At 40.1% G+C, this 19,531-nt stretch overlaps 1 pseudogene and 3 gene segments (V, D, J or C); 2 read left to right on the top strand and 2 right to left on the bottom strand.

The window, feature by feature from the left end:
* Window positions 1-701: 701 nt before the first annotated feature.
* On the bottom strand, window positions 702-1,193 carry LOC115787763 (Ig kappa chain V region 3381-like; annotated as a pseudogene).
* A 5,927-nt stretch (window positions 1,194-7,120) lies between these two features.
* On the bottom strand, window positions 7,121-7,604 carry LOC115788803 (Ig kappa chain V region 3381-like). The segment is given in 2 exon segments: window positions 7,121-7,443; window positions 7,551-7,604. Coding segments are annotated over 2 exon segments (375 nt in total).
* A 1,316-nt stretch (window positions 7,605-8,920) lies between these two features.
* On the top strand, window positions 8,921-13,606 carry LOC115787764 (Ig kappa-b4 chain C region-like). The segment is given in 3 exon segments: window positions 8,921-8,924; window positions 11,577-11,684; window positions 12,379-13,606. Coding segments are annotated over 3 exon segments (441 nt in total).
* Window positions 13,607-16,200: 2,594 nt separating this feature from the next.
* LOC115787765 (Ig kappa-b4 chain C region-like) lies at window positions 16,201-18,800 on the top strand. The segment is given in 3 exon segments: window positions 16,201-16,241; window positions 17,593-17,642; window positions 18,343-18,800. Coding segments are annotated over 3 exon segments (423 nt in total).
* Window positions 18,801-19,531: the final 731 nt, after the last annotated feature.

Consider the following 19,531-nt stretch of genomic DNA (forward strand, 5'->3'; position numbering starts at 1 on the left):
GAAGTTGTCATTATGTGAAATAAATTTCATGTTTTCTTGTCAGCAAACAGAAATGAGAACTTTAAAGTTAAGGTAAGGCAGAGATACGACCAGCCTGCCCTCAGTCACATGTATTTGTCTCAAGTCCATCTCTGAGCTGAAAATCCAAAGTGCAGGATGGACTCAAAGCAGAGGTTGTTGTATGGGAGAAATATGTCACTGCATATGCTTTGGAGGTCATGTATGTGTAGCTGTGCTCACATCATGAAAGCAGATCATGATTACTTTGTTTTTGAGCTTGAGCCCTTTTTGAGTTTGAGCTTCAAATTTAGGTTTGAATTATTTAAAATAAGATTTCCTATTTTCTTTGAGCCGTATGAGATGAACTGATTTTAATTTGGCATGAAGGTCTTTTTAATGATCTGATTGTTCACATTTAACAAATCACATTGTTACACTTTGTGTCCTTTTGACTTTAAAAAAAAAAGAAAATAAGGAAAATGGGAGAAACAATTTGTCAAATTCATGTTATTTAGGTTAGAATTAAAGATGCAAAGACCATGTTTTTACTATACTTAATGAAAGTTTTTTGTTGTGTGTGTGTGTGTGTGTGTGTGTGTGTCCTCAGTGAACTGTATCAGTCTCTGCAGTAGCTTCCAGCTGCAGCAGTCAGTTCACTTTCTGTTCAGTCTGACTGAGGGAGGTTTTTGTACGACTGTTTTTCACTGTGTGAACACATCTTGACTGTTGATATAGTGAAAACTCTGACAGTAATAAACTGCTGCATCTTCAGCCTGGACTCCACTGATGGTCAGAGTGAAGTCAGAGTTTGATCCACTGCCTGTAAAACGATCTGGAATCCCTGATTCTCTGCTGCTAGCAGCATAAATGAGAGGTTTGGGAGGTTTTCCATCTTTCTGTTGGTACCAGGCTAAATAGTGGTAGCCGCCAGCAACATAAACATTCTGACTGGTCCTACACTTGATGTTCACAGATCCGTCCCACAGCAGAGCTCACTGCTCCAGGCTGAGTCACTGTGATCTGTCCTCTGGACTCTGAGGATACAGAGACACAAACATAAAGCAGCTTGATGGTTTTGTCAGCTTCATTTCAGAGGGACAGATGTTGATAGAGGAGAGGAGTTTGATTCTCTGGACTTTACCTGTGAAGCAGCAGCAGAGGAGAGTCCAGATGAGGACGCAGATCAAAGTCATGTTTTTGATGAGGACGATTTCTGTGGCTTCTGTTGTGATGAAGGACAGTTGTCAGTCATCCAGTGTTCAACTCTCAGGACTATAAAGTCTCCCAGAGCACTGGAGCATGGTGCTGCTGATGCAAAGTGGCTCTCTATGGAAATGCTCTCACTGACTCACACAGGGATCAATATGATGATGCTGTTCACTATAAGAGAGAATTTTTCACAACATATTTTTCATGTAACTCACACAAACCCTTCAAGATTTATAGACAGGTGACAAATTAGGGAAAAACTTCAACCCTTGATTAAATACACAAACCCATATAATTAATGTCTCATTTATATATTATAGTGCTATAATCAGGGTTACAGTCTGTAAGTTTTGCTCGCGGCACATAAAGAGCTTAATTAGCGCTAGTGAAGAGGAGCGAGCATAAAGGGAGTAACGTGTGGCAGGTAAATGCAACGTTTCTAAATGCTCTACAAATATCAGCAAACACACAAAGTGTGTGCAGTTTGTCACACAGTGTGTCTGCGAGCTAAAAGAAGAGCTGCTGTATTTCAGGGAGAGCAAAGAGAGAGAAGTTCACTCAGAGATGGAGAAAGAGGACAGGAGAGGAAGAAGAGCGGTTAGATTTAAAGGTCAGGACTGCAAAACAAACTGAAGTATGCTGACTGTGTGTAATTCAAAGATTCTATGAAAATACTGCAGTTTAGTGTGTAATAAACAGGTTAGCTTGTTGTACTGTATTTACAGTAAAGCTCTGTGTTGGTGCTCTTTGTGTTCATGGTCAGAGCTACAGGTTACATCAGTGCAGCAGAGATGAGTTTGAATCAAAGCTGCTGATGCTGAGATTCATTCACTGAATCCAACATTTCTACAGCCTGTATGCTGTCAGTGTAGGGGATGGAGATCAGCTCAGAGAGCTGTGAAATACTGGGTTACATCTTTGTGAGTTCACTTCATCCACACAGAGCAGTAAACCTCAGAGCAGCAGCAGCAGGTCAGCTGATCACAGCCTGCACACCAACATCATTTACTGCAGCTACAATAGAAAGCTGTGATTGTTCTCCCCATGCAGAGCCACTACAGCTGATCTTAGGGTTCCTCCACCTTCTGAATCCCACTGTAACCCCTGAGTATCCTCATGTTTGTGTTTAGGTGGAGGCACAGTCACCCTCTACTATGGAGGACACAGAGAACAGAGCTGTGTTTAAATTCCCTTTCACAGTTTGTGTCCTACAGAACAGATTCAAGCTGAGAGCATTCATTAGGATTAAAATTTAGATTGGAATAACGTTTGTATTCTCATGTATATTTTATATTATTACAATAATATATAATAAGGTTCAGTTAGTGTTACAGAAAAATATCAGGTAGAAACGTCCTCCAAAGAGCTACTTTTACTTTCTTACTTTGAGTACATTTCAGAGCCTGTACTCTTTTACTTTTACTTAAGTAGAGAAGTTGAACCAGTACTTCGACTTTTACCAAAGTATTTTTTAACACAAGTACTTGTACTTCTACTTAAGTACAGAAAGTCAGTACTTTTGCCACCTCTGGTGACAAATAAAGTTCTTCTTAAATAAATAATGTTCAACTCTTCCCAACAATCTCTCCTTATTGAACTATTGTTTAGTTTTGATTTCAGCTGACCAAATTAAACCAACAGTAAATTATTCTGCTGAGTTTGTTTGTCTCAGAGTCAGAGAGCCGTGTCTCTGTGCAGTCAGAGGTTTTTGTACGGCGGCTCAGTGACTTTGTATCACTGTGGCTCACGTTTGGTGGAGGAACCAGACTGGATGTTGGAAGTAAGTGAAATTTAAAGCAGCTTTTTAATACATGCTTTCTGTTTTTACTGTCTTTACTTTGAAGTCATCAGAACAACTAAAACATTTTTATTTTTAATGTTTGATTTTTAACCCTAAGAGACAAAGACTCATTCTGAAATGGAAATTTAAAAAAATCAAACACTGATTCATAGAATAAGGAGGTTTTTCTTCTCTTTAAATGGTTGAATCTTGAGGGTTTGTAGGTTTAGTTCAGTCAGAGTCAGAGAGCCGTGTCTCTGTGCAGTCAGAGGTTTTTGTACGGCGGCTCAGTGACTTTGTATCACTGTGGTACACGTTTGGTGGAGGAACCAGACTGGATGTTGGAAGTAAGTCAAAAACAAATTTAATTTTAGGTCTTTTTTGTTTTTATCAGAAAAATATGAATCTCAATTCATTTCCATGTTAACTTTTTTATATTTGTTATTTTAAACTGAACTAATCTTAGAAATGTAAAAAGCTCTAAAAATATAGGAAACAGTTTATTTCTTTTAGTAATCACTGTTTTTAATTCTACAAAGAATTCTGTTAATTTGATTCATTTTTAAAAATTATTTGAAAAGGAGAAAAAAATTATTCATCAACGTTTTGATGAACAGCTTTTTATTAGAAAGAAAGAGAAAGAGCTTTATTTGTCACATACATATACATGCAGTGAAATTCATTCTCTGCATTTAACCCATCACACACATGGAGTTTGTAGTACACACAGCACAGCATGGAGCAGGGGGCAGCCGAAGGGCGCCCGGGGAGCAACCTGGGGGGGTGGGCTTGCTCAGGGACCCACAGTGATGCCAGCCCGAGGATTTGAACCAGGGTCCTCTCAGTGATGAACCCTCTTCTTCTCCCCTAGGCCACCACTCCATTATGTGCTGTCATTCCAATAACTGCTGTTTGATGAACTCAATTTTTAGGTCAACATGAAGATAAAAATTTTGATGGTTTGTTGTGTCAAATATTGTTACAGAGTTTGTTTTAATTCTGTTAAATACTGTTTGAAATCTTCAGGAAGTCAGAAATGTTAGTGAGCTAGGTTTGTTTGTTTCCATGAAATATTTTAAAGTCATGTGTGATTCATACTTTTATTTCCAGAGTAGTTTGAACATATTTCAGGTCAAACTGTGATGATTCTCTCTGTGCTGATGTGCATGAGAGCTTTCTTAAAGGAAGTGAAACAATGTGTGAGTGAGTGACTGATGGAGCAGAAAAACATCTGGCAGAAACTTCTTCAAGGAGACAAACAACTTGTTTTTCCTGTGCTCTAAGCTGATTGGTGTCTCCTAGGTGATGTGCGCCCCGCCCTGAAGGTGCTGGGTCCCTCCAGTGAGGAGCTGCAGCAGGGGAAGGCCACGCTCATGTGTCTGGCCAACAAGGGCTTCCCCTCAGACTGGAGGCTGTCCTGGAAGATGGACGGCAGCAGTGGCAGCATCAGAGGGGAGGAGAGCAGGACTCCCGCAGTGCTGCACAATGACGGCCGCTACAGCTGGAGCAGCACCCTGACACTCACTGCAGACCAGTGGGGGAAGGTGGGCTCTGTGAGCTGTGAGGCCACCCAGGGCTCCCAGGCTCTGGTCTCAGAGACACTGAGGAGAGACCAGTGTTCCCAGTCCTGAGCTGAGTGAGACTCTGCTACTGCTCCCAGTCTCTTCTCTCTGTGTCTCTGTTTCACTCAGAGTTCAAAATTCATCTTTTCTTGCTTGTGGCTTTGTTGATGGTTTGAATACTTCAAATAATAATAATAAAAACAATATTCAAATAGTTGTTCCTGTGTTTCAGTTTAGCTGCTGTTTGAAATGAATGCATGTGTGAGCTTGTATTGCTGCTGCTGTGTGGACATAAATCTGCTGTCCTGCTGTGTAGTCCTGTCTCCATCTGGGGAGAAGAAAGAAGCCGTCATCATGTAAAATCCTGAATAAGGTTAGAGCAAAGACAGAGCAGCTGTGCTTCCTCTCACATATTTCTGTGTCTCAGCTTCATGTAGTAACACCTGTGTGCAGTAATGTGAGCTTTATGAAGCTTTTCATGTTGCTTTAAGATGATTTTAATAACTTTGGCTTAAAATTTATAACAGAGTTCATACTTGATGATCAAATCAATACATTTCAGGGTCTCATTTATAAATGTGGTAAATGAAGAAAACATGGCCTGAATTAGACGTGCATCATTTCCACTGCAAAAGTTGGAATTTCTAATTTCTAATCATCTTCACCACCTGCACAAAAGCACAGATCAGATTTACAGCTTTGAAAGCCACTGATGCTCTGTAAGGAAGAGGGTTTTCGTTACTTGTTTATATTTATGTGTATGGTTTTGGGTAGTAAATGTTGGGACACCTTTTGAACTTTATTAGCACTTGGCACTTTTTGACATACACTCAAAAAATAAGGACTCTTAAATATTTATTCTTTATTAAGTATTTTAATAATTGATATGGTTCTGTCTTCCAGGCACATGAGCAGTTACTCGGTGTGTGGCAGGCAGAAGCTGTAAAATAAAGAATTAGTTTTAGCCACAATTATAATTGACCTGTGGTTAAGAAAAGTGTGTGTGTTTAACTTATACAGATATAGTGCAAGTGGGTTTGTGGTGTAGCAATCACTCACCTGTTTCTTCCTTGTCCTTCCAGGGTGTTTCAGGCAAATGTGTCCCTGGGGGTCTGAACACTATTTAAAGGTTCCAGGAGAGACCAAGGAGGAAATTGGGTGGGGGATTTGTTTGGGATTTTTTAGGTATATTTTTAGGTGTTTTGTAGGGGTATTTGGTTTTATTGTAGATATTGGGTTATGGAGATGTTGGGGTGATGGTTTTAATTGTAAATGTTGTTGTTTGATTGTTTGTGTATTCTATTATTGTTAAAATGTGTGGTACTCCTGCAAGTTGTGGAGCAAGGTGTGGCTCATCAGCAGCTGGGTATAAAGGGGTTTTGTCTTTTGGTGGTTGGGGGCTTTTCTCTCTTTTGTACTTGGTTGGGTTGCTGGAAAGGTCACACCTGCTTCACAGAGATATGGAGTTAATTGTCTAAATTGAGCTTGAGAAATAAAGTGGAAAATGGGGTATAAAAACAAAGTCTGCCTCCCATGATTTAAAGCCTTGCCGCTCAGGGTCATCTTGGCGTTACATGCTCTAACAATCAATACACTGCATGTGGTCACTGTGAGTGTTCATAATGATGTCAACCAGGAAAAATTCACCATGAAAACTCATAAACACACATTCATATTTACAGAAGTTTCATTTTTGAATGATATCCCAGGGTGGGAGACACCACTGTTTCCATCATCATTTGGGAACGTTAATGCAGCACGAGGGCTGAGCTGTGACTGCAGGGGGACGATGTGATTGGACAAACAGGATCATAAGCTTCATGTGTGTGAACATTCATGAGGTTTTATGGTTGAATGTGAGTGTTTAGAGGGTGTGATATGAGATGAATCATGTGCACATTTTCAGATGGACGGTGATTTATAAAGAGAACTTTGATTTTTAATAACAGGAACACCAGGTCTGTCCATCAGTTTCTGTGGAGCTTTACAACAACATATATGAATCAGAAGTATTAATGTAAAACCTTCAATTGATATAACTGAAGGTTTCACAGCAGCTTCATCCATAATGTGTTCACTTATCAACTACACAATATGTTCAATAATTATTAAACATACAGGAGGAAACTTTTACTTTTTTATGATTCCTGTTGACACTGAGCTTTTTTCTATAAATATTAAAAATATATTTTGAGGGGTGTGTTGTGTTGTTGTGTTTGTGACTGTGAAGGATTCTGATGCTGATCTTTGTCTTCATGTGTGGATTATTTTAAGTGAGGGTAGCTGAGAAGTGTGAAGCTGAGGTACAGACATCATGGCTGAGCATTTTCTCATTAACTGTCACAGCTCAGTTCATGTTCATGTTTTCAGAAATGAGATAAAATGTGGGATCATAATGAGATATAGATAGTGTGTGTGTGTGTGTGTGTGTGTGTGTGTGTGTGTGTGTGTGTGTGTGTGTGTGTGTGTCCTCAGTGAACTGTATCAGTCTCTGCAGTAGCTTCCAGCTGCAGCAGTCAGTTCACTTTCTGTTCAGTCTGACTGAGGGAGGTTTTTGTACGACTGTTTTTCACTGTGTGAACACAGCTTGGCTGTTGATATAGTGAAAACTCTGACAGTAATAAACTGCTGCATCTTCAGCCTGGACTCCACTGATGGTCAGAGTGAAGTCAGAGTTTGATCCACTGCCTGTAAAACGGTTTGAAATCCCTGATTCTCGAGTGCTAGCATAGTAAATGAGAAGTTTAGGAGGTTGTCCATCTTTCTGTTGGTACCAGGCTAAACGGTCAGAGCTATAAACATTCTGACTGGTCCTACAGTTGATGTTCACAGATCCTCCCACAGCAGAGCTCACTGCTCCAGGCTGAGTCACTGTGATCTGTCCTCTGGACTCTGAGGATACAGAGACACAAACATAAAGCAGCTTGATGGTTTTGTCAGCTTCATTTCAGAGGGACAGATGTTGATAGAGGAGAGGAGTTTGATTCTCTGGACTTTACCTGTGAAGCAGCAGCAGAGGAGAGTCCAGATGAGGACGCAGATCAAAGTCATGTTTTTGATGAGGATGATTTCTGTGGCTTCTGTTGTGATGAAGGACAGCTGTCAGTCATCCAGTGTTCAACTGTCAGGACTATAAACTCTCCCAGAGCACTGGAGCATGGTGCTGCTGATGCAAAGTGGCTCTCTATGGAAATGCTCTCACTGACTCATATAAGGACTGTAGTCTGATGATGCTGTTTATTAATGAATGAGACAGTTTAATTAGAACGTTCATAACCTGATCTATTAGCACAAAATCTACATTTTCAGTGGCTTCTCAAATTTTCTGCTTTCTTTTATATATATTTAGATACATCAGTGGATCAGTGATGCATCAGTTTATCATAATACACTGAAAAAAAGGAAACTGGCATCTGCTGGATCTATTCTAACCATCTTTAGTTACTTTAACATTATTGTTTCATGTACTGAAAGAAAACATAATATTATTGTGTAGATGCCACATTATATGCAGAGTTTGTGTATGAACATGTTCAATTCATGTCGGAATAAAATGAATCCGTCATTAACTTAAGTTCATGCTCAGCCCCTTCTATCGAGTCTGCATCGGTGATTGTGTGGATGTGCAGCCAAGTATCCCAGAATGCATTTTGAACAAAACTCAAACAACAATAATGGAATAAACACAAACTTTTATGGTGTTTTCAGGTGAGAATTTAGATGTGTAAACATCAAATATCTGCTCAGTTTATCAAGATATTTCCTGACTGCAAAAGTGCTCCAACATTATTGGAGATTTCTGTTCTGCTGCTCTAACAGCAGCTGTCCACTGGCCGGCCAGACGGGGCTCGCTGTACTCGGAGAGAACACCTGACATTGTTTGCAAAACTCCTGCTTGCTTTTGCAGCTGAGTGGAAGTTAAACACAGATATAATTCACTCAGATGAGCTCTAATGGCTGATGTTTGGTTTATTTCAGTGTTTCACGTATAACTGAGCAAATCGATAAAAGTGATATTAAAAATATTTTACTCAGGAATAAGAGCCTTGTGTTCTTGTGGACTTGACAAGTACGAACTTCTTGTTTTCCAGTTGGAACACCAGCGGACTTGATGACATCACAGCTCAGCTCCAGAACATTACAATGTATTTAAATTACAGAACAGTTTTGTGGGGCTTTTTGCTCATTTTTGTCCCTATTATTGACAGTATTGATCTGTTATGTTTTGTTTTTTGGGTTCTTTTTTTTTGTCATAACCTTTCAGGATGACATTGATACTGACTGAGAGGGTATCATAGAGGACTCTGCATTTTCCTGAATGAGGGTCCTAATGACCTTGTACAGGAGGTAATGCTAAGTGTGTGCAAACATGGGTGATATCCTAAGTTAAGAGAGTAATATTGAATGGTACTACTTGGACACAAAGATAACCTAATTATATTTTTACATTTGAGGACAAGATCACTGTGATGTAAAGTGGTGTTTGTCATGGCTCGTGTGCAGCAGGAGCAGGAAGATATCAAAATGCAGGACTTGGGAGTGATGAACTTAGTGTACTTTTACTGAGGTGAAGATAAACAAATAAACTGGGCTGAGGCCAGAACTAAACTATAGGATATAAAGGAGGGAGAACACACACACAACAGGTACATAGATGACAACACAACAGAGAACAGAAGAAAACTGAGGGCTTAAATACACATTAGGTAATCAGGGCAAGAGGAAACAGGGGAACAAAAGGGGAAGCAAAACTAAACTCAAAGCACGGGAACACAAGACTGTCAAAATAAAACAGGAAGTGACTAGAGAAGGAACACGGCACAGGGAAACAGAGACACAGGCATGGGACAGAAACGCAGACTAGTCACAACACTGGGAATAAAACTGAATACAGAAACATAGAAGGTCAGGGGTAAGACAAAGGGACAAACAGACACCAGAACACAGACGCTGGGGAGACAGGGATGAAGGAACAAGAAAACCACAAATGATAAAGCCAGCACAAAGACAAACTGGGAAAACACAGGGAAAATAAAATGAAACACTAAACGCTGGGCAGACGGCCCAGGACCATGACAGTATTTCACAGTTAAGTGGAAGTTCTTTAGATTTGGCAGAAACCAGATGGACTTATGGATAAACTGAATATGTTTTTGAGGTCAAAATCACTGAACTTGCTTTTCATGAATTCATGCACTTCTAACATTTTCAGATAATTGTGTAAAAATAAATATGGATGTTGTCACTACATAAATGAATCCACATTGATTGTCATTTGTAATGTGACTGCACTGTAAGCCCAGATTTTGATTCGACCTAAAATTATTGACTTCATATTGCTTAAAGTTGCCTAGTATGTGAACATTACTTGTTAATCCTGAGTAAGCTGAGCTGTTTTATGTCCTATTTTATTGTAGTTGTGTTTTTAAGTCCCATCAGCAGCTTCTGCTCAAATAAACTGAGTTTATTTTACTTAAACAGCTGTCATTTCACAACATTATTAATTCTGAGTAGACTGTACTTTTTAATGGTCTATCTTATTATAATTATGTGTTTGAATTCGATGGCGTGATGGTTAGCACTACTGCCTTACATCTAGAATAACACATAGAAGGTCTGAGTTCAATTCCTGCTTGGCCCAGGCCTCCCTCTCTGTGGAGTTTGAAAGAGTAGATTTTTTGTCTTTTTTGTATTGTTTTTTTTTCACCTTCTGGTTCTCTACTTGTCCAGTTTTTTATTGTTCCATGGACAAATGTTACTTGTAAATGTTAATGTACCAGTGTTCAGCAGGGCTGAGTTTTATCATGTTTGTTTATTTACCAAATTTAAAGTACTGGTAAGTCAACATGTAGCTGGTGGAGGCTTCAAGTCTTTCCTTCTCATTGATTTCTGCTCATGCCTTTATTGGCTTCAGCCATTCAGCCTTTTCCCAGGCTCTTTGCTTCCTAGTGGTTTCCAACAGCTCTGAGTCTTCCTGCACGATCTCTCCTCTCTCGTCCTTCACCAACTCTCAGCCTATTACAGGCCCTCAGCTCTCTCTCTCTCTCGGGCCTTGAGCTTTAATTTAGGTTTTTCTTCTTCTCTCTCTTTCTTCAGTGTTAGCCTATTGCAGACTCTGCACTCTCTCCTGCCTTCATCAGCCTTGAGCCTTACTGCAGGCTCTTTCTAACCTTGTTGCAGGCTCCCTGTTTTCGGGTGGCTTCCAACGGCCCTGGAGCCTTAATGCAGACTCTCTCTATTCTCCTTCCTGTGTCAACTCTGCCTCACTGTAGACTTTCTGCTCTCTTAGCCTCCAACAGGTCAGGAGGGAAAGCCCTTGTCAGATCACAGCCTTTTGCAGGCTCCTCTTTCTCTCTGTGGCCCTTGAGCCTTCATTGCAGCCTCAATCATTATTCTGATTTGGTCTTTCTCTTTGCTATCTGGACCTTCCCTCAGTTTTCTCATTCACCATCATGCATTTCTATTCATGTTATGCCTTATCCTGGCAATGCTACCACTAACATTTATGTATTTTTATATTGATACAACTGAACTTCCTGCCATGGTAAGATTGTTTTTCTTTCCTTTGGGGGTCCTGACCTAATTCCTATCATTGCTGGGATACCGTTCTGCTTTGATGGGCCATCAGAGTCTAACTGCCAAAGAGCTCAAATAAATTCTGTATATGTGGTGGAGTGGGAGTGGTGGTCTAGAGGAGAAGAAGAGGGTTCATCACTGAGAGGATCCTGGATTGAATCCTTGGACTGGCATCACTGTGAGCCCTTGAGCAAGGTTGTTGCTCCCCAGGTCCTTTCTAGCTGCCTCCTGCTCCACGTTGTGCTGTGTGTGCTGCACACTCCATGTGTGATGGGTTCAATGCAGAGACTGAATTTCACTGCAAGTATGTGACAAATAAAGTTCTTCTTAAATAAATAATGTTCAACTCTTCCCAACAATCTCTCCTTATTGAACTATTGTTTAGTTTTGATGTCAACTGACCAAATTAAACCAACAGTAAATTATTCTGCTGAGTTTGTTTGTCTCAGAGTCAGAGAGCCGTGTCTCTGTGCAGTCAGAGGTTTTTGTACGGCGGCTCAGTGACTTTGTATCACTGTGGCTCACGTTTGGTGGAGGAACCAGACTGGATGTTGGAAGTAAGTCAAAAACAAATTTAATTTTAGGTCTTTTTTGTTTTTACCAGAAAAATATGAATCTCAATTCATTTTTATGTTAATTTTTGATATTTGTTGTTTTAAACTGAACTAATCTTAGAAATGTAAAAAGCTCTAAAAATATAAGAAACAGTTTATTTCTTTTAGTAATCACTGTTTTTAATTCTAAAAAGAATTCTGTAAATTTAATTCATTTTTTTAATTATTTGAAAAGGAGAAAAAAATTATTCATCAACGTTTTGATGAACAGCTTTTTATTATGTGCTGTCATTCCAATAACTGCTGTTTGATGAACTCAATCTTTTAGGACAACGTGAAGATAAAAATATTGATGGTTTGTTGTGTCAAATATTGTTTCAGAGTTTGTTTTAATTCTGTTAAATACTGTTTGAAATCTTCAGGAAGTGAGAAGTGTTAGTGAGCTAGGTTTGTTTGTTTCCATGAAATATTTTAAAGTCATGTGTGATTCATACTTTTTTTCCAGAGTAGTTTGAACATATTTCAGGTCAAACTGTGATGATTCTCTCTGTGCTGATGTGCATGAGAGCTTTCTTAAAGGAAGTGAAACAATGTGTGAGTGAGTGACTGATGGAGCAGAAAAACATCTGGCAGAAACTTCTTCAAGGAGAACATCAAGTTGTGGTTCCTGTGCTCTAAGCTGATTGGTGTCTCCTAGGTGATGTGCGCCCCGCCCTGAAGGTGCTGGGTCCCTCCAGTGAGGAGCTGCAGCAGGGGAAGGCCACGCTCATGTGTCTGGCCAACAAGGGCTTCCCCTCAGACTGGAGGCTGTCCTGGAAGATGGACGGCAGCAGTGGCAGCATCAGAGGGGAGGAGAGCAGGACTCCCGCAGTGCTGCACAATGACGGCTGCTACAGCTGGAGCAGCACCCTGACACTCACTGCAGACCAGTGGGGGAAGGTGGGCTCTGTGAGCTGTGAGGCCACCCAGGGCTCCCAGGCTCTGGTCTCAGAGACACTGAGGAGAGACCAGTGTTCCCAGTCCTGATGTGACTCACTGGGACTCTGATCCTGTTTTTCTTCATCTACTGCTCTCTGTGTGCTCCAACTCTCTCTGTCTCTTTCTTTCTTTTTCTTCTCACATTAAAAGAAAAAAATCAAATCATAATATTTTCCATCTCATAAGGATAAAAAAATGCTAAAAACAATCTCCTCTAGTTTGATCCTTTTGTGATTGTTGTAAAACTGATATTTGAACTTTTCAAAAGAATAAAAATGTACTGAGTAAACATGTTCTTTGACTCCCTGAGTTTAACAAATATCAAACATTTTGTAAGATTTATTAAGCCGACCAAAAGAAAAATGGCAGCAGAACACATTGAGTGTAATGTTGTGTAAAATGGTTGAATTCATTCTTATATCCACATTTAATATATTTGATAGATGCTGAGGCCATGTCAGTGGCAGATTAACTCTAATCTCTTCATAATTTCTAGTCTTGAAGCAGTTCTTTGACCTGCATTTTATTCTGACCATGTGAAACAATCTATAATAAAGATTAAAGAGCAGAGAGTCATCCCTATCTTTAAGGAGAGATCATTTAAAACAATTTAAGATGATTGATCAAAGTCTGATTAATCAATTATTGGGCAATAAATGATTAAACTGTGATGGAGCCTCACAGCAGGCTGGAGTTTAGACACTGGTGTTGGCAGAGATGAAGCAGGTGGAGACTTGAATGAGGATCTCTGATTGTCCAGGATGAGGTGGAGATGGGGAGGAGGCGGGTCGCACCAATGAGAGTTTGAAAGGCAGAATGAAAGAAGAGCGCTGAGATTTAAAGCACACAGAACAGAAGCTGATTGGCTCGCAGAAGGAGGGCAAGAAGATGATTGGACTCAAGCAATGATGACAGAATTGATCCTGACAGTGGAAGTGATGGTTTCAGAGATTTATCAATGCTGACGTGTAATGTTGCAAAGATGGACTGAAATGTTAAATATACAGAGTATAAAGAGTTTAACAATAATTGAGGAACATTGTTTGGTTCTGGATTTTTTTATGATCATGCTTAAACACACAAATGAAAATAAAAATATTTAAAATCTGATACATGAAAATGTTGTAAATAAAGACATCACAATATTTATCAGTCACTAAAACACTAAACCACATTCCTTAAATCGGATCCACAGAGGCCTTAACACATTTCTCTAATCACACTCTCTTCTCGCCAAACCGTGAACACAGTTCAGGCACTTCGACACATTCAGTGCAGCTCAATCGCTCTCTTTTCTGTAACAGCAAACACAGTCTCAGTCACTAAACACACTTCACACGTGTGTTGCTAAACCTTAAACACTGGCAGTAGAATGTGAACGCAACAACAACACCGCTGTCAGCTGTTACACTCAGCAACTCACAATTGAACACACATGCATCCAATGATGTGAGCAGATCAACTGGGCAGGATAAAAGTCAGTTTAGTGTGCAGGTGGCACATGTGCATCTACAATGGACGGACACATACAGAGAGGCAGAGGAGGAAGAGTGCATGTGAGAGGTGGTGAACGGGGACGAAGAGGACGAGGCCCACTGAGCAAACAAACCATGTCCTCGTCCACGGGATGACAATGAGGGAAGTGGGACAAAGAGTCCAACCCAAACTGAGCAGATTCTCTGTGGCAGCATCATCAGGACATTCACTGTTCATGCTGTACAACCTTTGACACACAGTATGCCACACTGCAGGTACTGTGACGTTCATTACAATGTAATGTCCACTGGCAATAAACATTCGTAAGTGCAATCCCCCTTTTCCCAGAACTGAACAACAACCACATGCGGGTGGCAGGAGTGCCCCCCATGTGGGAGTCCCTGGCCAGCGGGGCGGCAGTGTCACCCTCTGTGCAGCCATTGGTAAATGGGAGTCTGCTACCATCATGCTAACCGGGGGCCATACAACACCGGACATCTCCTCACATTCCTGGGTGGTCTACAGGATCACATGGCTGTGTGTGAACAGCTGGATCAGCAAGCAGTGCCTCCTGTATACGTCATAGTTTGGGACACTGTGAACTTTCACCGTGCTGAGGGGTTCGCAAACAACCAGAACTACATGAACATGTTCCATCCACCTTACAGCCCCTTCCTCAGTCCAATAGAGGAGTTTTCTCTGCGTGGAGGGGGAAGGTGACCGACAGCCCTACACCAGGGAGACTGTATTGGAGGCAATGGAACATGCATGTGATGATGTTACTGTAGAGCCCTGTCAAGGCTGGATTCGGCACACAAGCCCCCCCAGCACAGGAGCGTATTGCCTGTGATGTGGATGAAGTCATCTGGATCTCGCACACAGACATGGTGGTGCAGACTGAATCTGTCGTACAGTGATGTGCTTTCTGTTGTTAGTTTGTTTTATTTATTTTTTATTTATGTAAAGTTTGTTTGTTTACATTCAGCACTGTTATGTCACTCTGACTATGGCACTGTTTCACTGTACAAACTAGAAATAAACATTTTCTGTTGCTTTCATGCCCTGGATGCTGTCTCTTAAATATTTGATGTAGTGTGTAACAGATGGTCTTTGTGAATACATTTATTCCTTGCTGTGTGTGACTTGACCACAGTGTTTTTTTTTTGCACACAGATCACTGTTTTTTGCAGTGATTATTTGATTTTGACAGAAAGTATTGGATTTTAAGGAATTTCTGGGAAAATGGGTGGAAGACTCAAGAAATGTAAGTTAGCAGTTCAGAAATTTTCTAATTTGTCTTGATACATGTTCATTCGTGTGAACGGCCTGGACTCCACTGATGGTCAGAGTGAAGTCAGAGTTTGATCCACTGCCTGTAAAACGATCTGAAATCCCTGAATCTTGAGTGCTGGCATGGTAAATGAGACGTTTAGGAGGTTTTCCATCTTTCTGTTGGTACCAGGCTAAATCGTTGGAGCCATAAACATTCTGACTGGTCCTACACTTGATGTTCACAGATCCTCCCACAGCAGAGCTCACTGCTCCAGGCTGAGTCACTGTGATCTGTCCTCTGGACTCTGAGGACACAGAGACACAAACATAAAGCAGCTTGATGGTTTTGTCAGCTTCATTTCAGAGGGACAGATGTTGATAGAGGAGAGGAGTTTGATTCTCTGGACTTTACCTGTGAAGCAGCAGCAGAGGAGAGTCCAGATGAGGACGCAGATCAAAGTCATGTTTTTGATGAGGACGATTTCTGTGGCTTCTGTTGTGATGAAGGACAGCTGTCAGTCATCCAGTGTTCAACTCTCAGGACTATAAACTCTCCCAGAGCACTGGAGCATGGTGCTGCTGATGCAAAGTGGCTCTCTATGAAAATGCTCTCACTGACTCACACAGGGATCAATATGATGATGCTGTTCATTATAATGAAGGGAGGAGATCCCTGCAGTCTGGCAGCAGCAGAGAGAAATCCTAAATCTGGTTGAGGAAATGAATTAAACTGTCAAATAAAAAAAATCAATGTGCTGGAAAGCAGAGTGTCAGACCTTAACAATACACTAGAATGAATGATGTGATTGTTGCTGGACTAACAGTCAACCACTCGTCATAGCTTGGGTGGTGCCTGCTGACAGCAAAGGGGGGGCCTGGTGAGTTGCTCCACTGAGCAACAGGAAGCTGCCTTCCTGCTTTCCAAAGGCACTCAGCTGGACTGTAACACCATCAAGGCTTGCCACATTTTCCCAAAATCAGCTGTCACAATAAACATAATAAACAATAATAAACAATCACTTGGTGACAGTGGGAAGGAAAAACTCCCTTTTAACAGGAAGTACCAGGCTCAGGGAGGGGTAGCTGTGACCAGCTGGGGGTGAGGGGAGGGAGGCAGGACAACAGATAAGCTGTGGAAAACAGTCAGAGATTAATAATGACTAATGATTAAATGTGGAGTGGTGTATAAACAGAGTAAAAAGAGGTGAATGAAAAGAAACACTCAGTGCATCATAGGAACCCCCAGCAGCCCAGGCCTACTGCAGTGTAACTGCAGAATTCAGGATCACCTGATCCAGCCCAAACTATGAGCTTGATCATAAATGAAAGTTTGAAGCCTAATCTTAAAAATAGAGAGGGTGTCTGTCTGAATCCAAGCTGGGAGCTGGTTCCACAGAAGAGGGGCCTGAAAGCTGAAGGCTCTGCTATAGCTGCAGCATTTTGCTACTATAGCTGAAGGCTTTTCAGGGAGCTTTCAGGACAACCTCATAATAATGAATTACAATAGTCCAGCCTAGAAGTAATAAATGCATGAATTAGCTTTTCAGCATCAGTCTGAGAAAAGATGTTTCTAATTTTAGAAATATCTGGGAGTTTTTTCTCCAGGTACAAAATAAAACTGAAGTAAGCAAACAGCTTTACTAACAGTTACAAAGTGTCTCTCTATGGAAATGCTCTGACTGATTCACACAGGGACTTACATCACTTACTGTTTATCAGTGGATCAATCAGTGGATCAATCAGTGTATTTGATTGTTGATAAACTGGTTTATTTTCAGAGCTCTGTCTGAAAGGGCTTATTCTCACTTCAGTGTCCATTTACTCTTCTTCACTCTGAGAAATTTGCTTTTCAATATTTTAGCGGTTTTATAAATTACTCTATTTCAAATATAGATGAATCATTGTTACTGTTGCAATGACATCTTAAAGTATTTTGTAAATTACTTTTGTTACTATAGTATCATTTCTGAAATAGAGAAAGAAAAAAGTTATTTTCTTCATTTTGTCTGTATTTTAAATGATTTTGACACATTTCATAATTAAGAGTGAAACACTTATTTGTGAACTTTGTGATCAGTTCAGTCACATTTGTTCAGTTTGACATTTTGAGCAGTTTGTTTGTCTCAGAGTCAGAGAGCCGTGTCTCTGTGCAGTCAGAGGTTTTTGTACGGCGGCTCAATGAGTTTGTATCACTGTGGTGGACGTTTGGTGGAGGAACCAGACTGGATGTTAACTGTAAGTACATTTGACTCATTTAGATGTCCAAATTCTCTTTTTATTTTCTAATATTGTTTAACATTAGACATTATATTTTTATGTGAAATTCCTTATTTAATATAGTTGCAGTGATTCCTGAGTAGGTTATGTTGTGTGTCAGAGAGACTGAAGTCTTTGGCAGCATTTCGTCTCTGAAAAACAAACTTTAACTTTTCTGAGTCTCAAATTTCATTTAAATTAAAGTTTTTGTGTCTGAAAATATTTTTAACTTCTGTTCAAATTAATTTTTATTTAGATTTTGTGTTTCAAACATGAATGTCTGAATATGTAACTGAGTTGTAAATATTTAATTGACTGAAAACTGACATGAATCTACAATTTTCATCATTTTTAATGTTTCCAGATTTAAAATTAAGAATGAATGAAACAAACAGACGCGTCAGAAAGACGACCTGATAAACAGAAAAAGTTTCATCACTAAAAACATGTTTTTCTCTCTTAAACTAAGAATCAGTCGTTTGCAGATTAAATGAATGCATGAAAAGAACAAAATGTCTCTTTAACATTTTTATCTTTAGTCCTGAAACTCGTCTGTTGCTGCGGTTGAGCAGTGATGCCTGTCTGTTGTCATGGTTACAGAGCTCAGAGAGGGAAGTGAAACATCTGGAGAGCAGATTCATTCAAACTCCCAGTTTCTCTAAATTCTTTCTCTCTGCAGTGGGTCGAGTCCCCCCCACCCTGACGGTGCTGGCCACCTCCAGTGAGGAGGAGCTGCAGCAGGGGAAGGCTACGGTCATGTGTCTGGCCAACAAGGGCTACCCCTCAGGCTGGAGTCTGTCCTGGAAGGTGGATGGAAGCAGCAGCATCAGAGGGGAGGAGAGCAGGAGCCCCGGGGTGCTGCAGAATGATGGCCACTACAGCTGGAGCAGCACCCTGAGGCTCCCTGCAGAGCAGTGGGAGAAGGTGGGCTCTGTGACCTGTGAGGCCACCCAGGGCTCCCAGACTCCAGTCTCAGAGACACTGAGGAGAGACCAGTGTTCCCAGTCCTGACCTGACCCACTGGGCCTCTGATCCTGGTTTACTCTGTACTCTGTGTTTCTCTGTCTCATTATTCAGCTCCACTGTTGCTGATATTGTTCATGCTTTAAGACAATAAAAGTTTCTTTTTCAAATCAAGCACTTTGTTCTGTTTAATTACAACAAAAGAAATGTAGTTGATGAGTTCAGATGTTCTCATTACAGCTGCAGTTTAATAAATGATTTAATTAAATCATGAATTCTAAATGAAACTTACATGAAAAACTGAGCAGAGCTTTAAGTGTTATATATGATCATCATCTTCAAATGATAAATTATGTTAATCAGCACTTCTCAGAGTTTCTTTTTAGATTAAATATTTCCCATAATTTCAATTAAACTGTAAAAAATTAACTTAGCTCAGCAGTAAGTATATTTTATAGCTTTACTGAATTCAATTATTATATTTATATAGCATTAAATCACAACAAACAGTCATTTCAAAGCTTTTCATACTGTAAAGTAAAAACCATACAATAACAATAAATTTGCATCAATAATGAACTTATATGAAAAACTGAAAATGTCTCTGGGCTGTCTATTATATATCTATAGAGTAATAATGAGATGGACTAGTGGACTACAGATAACTGTAAATTTGTGTGTATCTAATAAGCAATACATGGATATGTTAAAGCTTTTAGCAGTTGATAAGGCCCAAAAATAGAAATACTAACACAATTTTGGAAATTAATAACTCAAATAGTCATTCTATTGACCTGGTACTCTGAGCTATAAACTCATTCTCTACCTTACACTCAGCCACTAATTCTAAAACACACTTTTAGTCAAACACTAAACACAAGTTACTACATTAAATAAATCAATAC

Source organism: Archocentrus centrarchus, chromosome 11 (genome assembly GCF_007364275.1).
Source record: "Archocentrus centrarchus isolate MPI-CPG fArcCen1 chromosome 11, fArcCen1, whole genome shotgun sequence".
NCBI classification, from domain to species: domain Eukaryota; kingdom Metazoa; phylum Chordata; class Actinopteri; order Cichliformes; family Cichlidae; genus Archocentrus; species Archocentrus centrarchus.